Source organism: Zea mays, chromosome 4 (assembly GCF_902167145.1).
Source record: "Zea mays cultivar B73 chromosome 4, Zm-B73-REFERENCE-NAM-5.0, whole genome shotgun sequence".
Classification (NCBI taxonomy): Eukaryota; Viridiplantae; Streptophyta; class Magnoliopsida; order Poales; family Poaceae; genus Zea; species Zea mays.
In genome coordinates this window covers 159,135,408-159,140,204 of record NC_050099.1, presented here as the reverse complement: position 1 = coordinate 159,140,204, position 4,797 = coordinate 159,135,408, and the positions used below count along the sequence as shown (strand labels likewise).

At 42.2% G+C, this 4,797-nt stretch overlaps 1 protein-coding gene across 2 annotated transcripts; it reads left to right on the top strand.

Moving 5' to 3' along the window:
* The first annotated feature begins 779 nt into the window (after positions 1-779).
* On the top strand, positions 780-4,080 carry LOC100192887 (transmembrane protein). 2 transcript variants are annotated; one of them, XM_008678283.3, is made up of 5 exons: positions 780-1,080; positions 1,905-2,098; positions 2,217-2,301; positions 3,271-3,339; positions 3,726-4,080. In XM_008678283.3, the coding sequence occupies exons 1-5, from the start codon at positions 997-999 to the stop codon at positions 3,816-3,818; spliced, it is 525 nt and encodes a 174-aa protein (XP_008676505.1). In that variant the 5' UTR covers positions 780-996; the 3' UTR covers positions 3,819-4,080. The 2 variants fall into 2 exon arrangements, with proteins under 2 accessions (XP_008676505.1, NP_001131547.1); NM_001138075.1 differs by having other exon boundaries at positions 929-1,080; positions 1,217-2,098; positions 3,726-3,932.
* The last annotated feature ends 717 nt before the right edge of the window (positions 4,081-4,797 follow it).

Below are 4,797 nucleotides of genomic sequence, written 5' to 3'. Positions count from 1 at the left end.
CCTTTAAGTCAAACTTATAAAAAAGATAGATCAAAATATGGAGTGATTGCTAAAGTCAGACATCAATAAAAACTGGATGCGCTCCATATAAATTATGTTACTTCGTAGCAATTACTAACATCTAAAACCAACAAATAACCTTTCATTTTGTTGTTAGTGTGACAAATCATTGCTGCTCCATCCAATTTAGCAACCTCAAACACCATGTAGTCCATTGCGTCAATGTGGTCTCAGAAATGACCTAATGCTTGCAAGAGCCAAGAACGTCGTTTCGTGCTTGGGCTGTAGCCTCGGCTCGTAGTGCTGGCCCGGCCCGACACGATTATTTTTTTATTTTACAAAAAAACGTATATACCTATATACTGTTTATATTCAATATTAAAAAATATTAAAAACATCTTAGCGTGATGTTCTACTGGTTAGACAAACCCCAACTCCTGCACCGTTTTTTAATATTTTACGCTGATTGAATTAAATGGATCGACGGGCTAACGGGCTGGCCCAACACAGTTAGCAGGCCGGCATGACGTGCCTGTGCCATAGTTGTGGCCCGCGTGCATCTAGCTCGTGTCGGGCGTCGTTTGACATCTATAGACGTGTAACAGATTAATTTAAAATAGTTGTGAGGGGTTATTTGTAAAAAGATGACGCATGACGACCGTTGAAATTGGTGCTTTAAGTATAGTATAGATATAGATATATGTATATTTTTACCATTTAAATGACACAAGCCGTTATAGACCCGTTAGTCCCATCGAATCATGAACCGGCCCTATACGATTATTAACTTATTAGGTCTTATCTGAACCTCACTCGTGGCCCGTGGACCGGCACGGTTCCAATTCGTGTAGGGCGTGCCCGGGCCGGGCTGGCTCGGCTATACTTGTAGCGGACGGACGGACTGAAACGGACCGGCTTCTTGTGCCAGGCAAAAAACGAGGATCCCAAGTTCCCTTCACAAACTGCAGGGGGAGGCGAACCTCGTGCAGCGCGGCCATGGCGAAGCAGGGGGCGAAGAAGATGAAGGACGAGAACAAGAAGCGCTTGGACTTACTCCTGCGCATCATCCTCATATCCAACGTGAGCACCCGCCTTCAATCTCCCTCCCCTCCCCTCCGTCGGGCTTTGCGCGGGTCAGATCCGCGAATCACTTATTCGGCCCGTATAGATTGCTGCCGTCTAAGTTGTTCTTACAGCTCGTGGGATGATGTTGTAGGTGAAGCTTAGAAGAATTGGACCAACTATTTGAAGAGGCGAAACTAGTTGGACTAAATATTTGAAGTATCTCGTGCTCAATTTTTTTTTGACTCTTTCCTGTAAGGCCGGAAGGGAATAACACCCTGCCTAGAACTGGATCTGGGATGCCACTTTGCCGTGGCGGGAATAAAATTCCCTGAGGATAAAACTAGGCGGAGAATTAGCTTAATTTAGCTTGGCTCAGTGGAATTACTCATCTGTTCCTCTGGTAGTCGCCTATAGTAGCACTGTTGTGATGTCAGGACTCATGAGGTTAATTGAGAACTATGACATGGTCCTGAACGACTAAAAAAATGTAGTGATGGATTTCTAATACTTTATTGCAATCCACAAATGGCAGAAGATAGCAAATTGATGAACCTAACAGTTGAGAGCTCATGTTAGGGGGGAAAACATCCCCGCCCAGTACCTTTTGTTTTGCACCGCTCTAATCCTATACATTTTGTTATTTAATTCGGTTGGTTTCTTAAATTTTTTTGTGGTGTCTTATTTATCATGCAATTTTTAGTGATACATTATGTTATTCAATATGACTAACTTTGTTGATGTTTCCATCTATTTGCATTTGCCTTGACCTGCTCGTAAGTACGCCATCAGCTAATTTGGGTTTATAAGAACTAACTCATATATGTTTCATTGTTCTACAGGTTATTTACATAGTGGTGAGGATGGCTATAATGCATTCATCCTTCACCTGGAAGCATTGGATTGGCCTTATGGTAACATCGGCCGGATATTTTCTTCCATATAAGCAACTCGCCAGTATGGCAAAGCCAGTTTACTCTGATAACGGAGAACTACTGGATGGTGGCTTCGATTTGAGCACTGGTGGGGTTTGCGAGTAAGGAACTGCACTAAGACTTGTACCAGTCATCTGCTACACCAACTTGCATCTATGGAACCCTTTGTTTTGACTCCCTTCAAACTGCTGAACCATATTTTTACATCTCATTTCGCAGGTATTTATATGATGTGATCTACATCACTGTCTTTGTGCAATTGATGTCTATCATTTCTGAAAAATTTTGGTGGACATATTTAGTGGTAAGATAATGCACACGTCACTATATTTGTATTTCTGTTCAGTTACTTTATATTGCTGCAGAAGGGCAGGCCTAGTACGGTGGTACTCACCGAGTCATCAGGTCATTGGTTCGAAGCAGCCTCTCTGCATTTACGGGGGAAAGCTTGCCTCGATTTATCCCTTTTCTAGACCCAACTCATGTAGGAGCCTCTCACACTGGTCTGCCCTTTTTTTACTTTATATTGCTGCAAATAGCAGGAAATATGAAAAAGCACCTTTTGGGCCCATTTTCACAGCATGCAATTGGTTCTGCTTGATGACCATTTACTCATTTTAGCTTAGCCAAGCTGTCAGCAATGTGAACACTGCTCATATACATTAGCCGATTGGTGTGTCGAACTTGTGCTTACTTGCTGCTAAAAATTGCTTTGCAACTTGATAGCAAGCAAAGTATTATGTGGTTTGAACAGCCAATGCATATTACCACCACACCACTAATCACTGTTTATTTCAAAAACTCGGCTGGTAGGGGAAAGACCGCCTCCACGGTATTATATTAAGAAGAAGCTCAATTGGAGCCCCGACCGAGAAATGTCACGAAAGCTGGTCCCCCGTGTAACATGAGGGTCCGTCCCATATAGGCCAGATCTTTACACATGCTTTGAGCCCTCCCAACCCCTACCGAAGATCTGCCCTCCATAGGTTAGTCCATCTCATGTGCACATAAACAGGGAACTAACAAGTGACCTTTTTTTAACCTTAGCTTGGAATTCGCTCCTACTAGGATTCGAACTCAGGACCTAAGTAGTGCTACTCAGACCACTTAACCAACTTCGTTAGAGGCCCTTTCGCTCACTGTTTATTTCAAGTAGCCATGTTGTTGCATCGGGTTATTTCCTTGTGTTTTGTGAAGGTTTCCAAGTTCCAAGAAAGCTCGTCAATTTGCAAACTTCTTATTGTTTTGTTAATATTTACATATTCATTTGCAGATTCCAGCTTTTGCTGGATACAAGATTTCCGGCTTGTTGAGAGGAGCATTTTTCAGTGGTGGCTCAGAGGTAAAAAATAGATTGTTCACTGATTTCAACATATTTTTTATTTGCATCTTGTACTTTAACATAATTTGCCAAAAAAAACGAACTACGCCTTTTGGAGCCTACTTAGGAGAAATGGAGCATACGTCTATTTTGACATCATGTTGCAAAAACCTGCAAGTTTCTTCTGCTAACGCTTTTGTCAAGGTAGTTGTAGGTTTTTGAGAAAATTGTATTTTTTCACAAGGTATCAAAATTATTGCAGGTTTCTTCCATAGGCCACAAAAGATGTAGTGCTTGCAACCTATGTCAAAATTCCTGCTTCACATTTACCCAGACCAAAAATATGTGTTTTTTAGAAAAACTTTTCATGAGGAGATATAACAGAGAAATATCATGTCTGCTTGCAGGGTGAAGTTGAAGATGAGAAGACCCGAAAGAAAAGGGAGAAGATGGAGAAGAAGGCATCTAGGGGGAAGATGATCAAAACTAGGACTCGCTGATGTGACATCTGTGGCCTGTTGCTTGAAAGTTAGGTTAGGTTGGTTTATCATAGCTGTCCGACCGAGTTCCAAACTGTTTGTCAATATTTATATCGTGAATTTGTTATAGCGTTCAGCGACAACTTGTTTGAACTTTTAAACAGCTAGTATTATGTAGGAAAAATGCCAGCTAATCTCCAACATGTCCGATCAATAAGAATTTCATGTGTAATTTCTGACTTTTTTACCCATAATTCAAACATCAACATTGTGGCATAGCAAATGGGAAATCGTGACACACAATAGTGTACTTTTCACAGAAAGCTTGATAAGATACTGCATCGGGGTAGCTATTGTTGTCATGTGAGATGTGGCATTATAGTTCTCTGAAAAAGGACCGAGAACTGCGAAGTACTAATCTGCCTGGTTGGTAATAACGAACTAAATTATATTAGGTGAGAACCAGTAAAACGCTATTTACTTCAGTATGTAAGGGCATTTTAATGGTCTGTTTGGACGAAGGGTGTCGGAGGCGGAAATCCTTGGGCCAGTTGGTGGCAGAATGCACTGGCCCTCTCATGAGGAGAGAGCTATTTACTTCAGTATGTAAGGGCATTTTATGTTTAGACAAAGGGTGTCAAAAGCAGAAATCCTCCGCCCGTGTGGCAGAAGTACCTATGGTCCTCTGATGAGGGGAGTCTAGAGTTTTGCCTGTCTGAGTAGATGCACCCAAGAACACAAGAATTTAGAGTGGTTTAGGTCGTCGGAGCGTAGTACCCTATATCCACTGTGAGTTGTATTGCTTGAGAGACTGAGTGTCATGGGTCTGAATGTATTTCGACCTCTCCTCTGCGACGCAAGTGGCATCCCTTTTATAGTCTAAGGGAGGCACGTTACAAGGGAGCTAAGGCCATGACGGGTGGGCCTAGGAGTATTTACAATATGGAACGTGAAGCGTCGGATAGAGCTGGCGACACTAGATCTTCCTGAGCGTGGATCT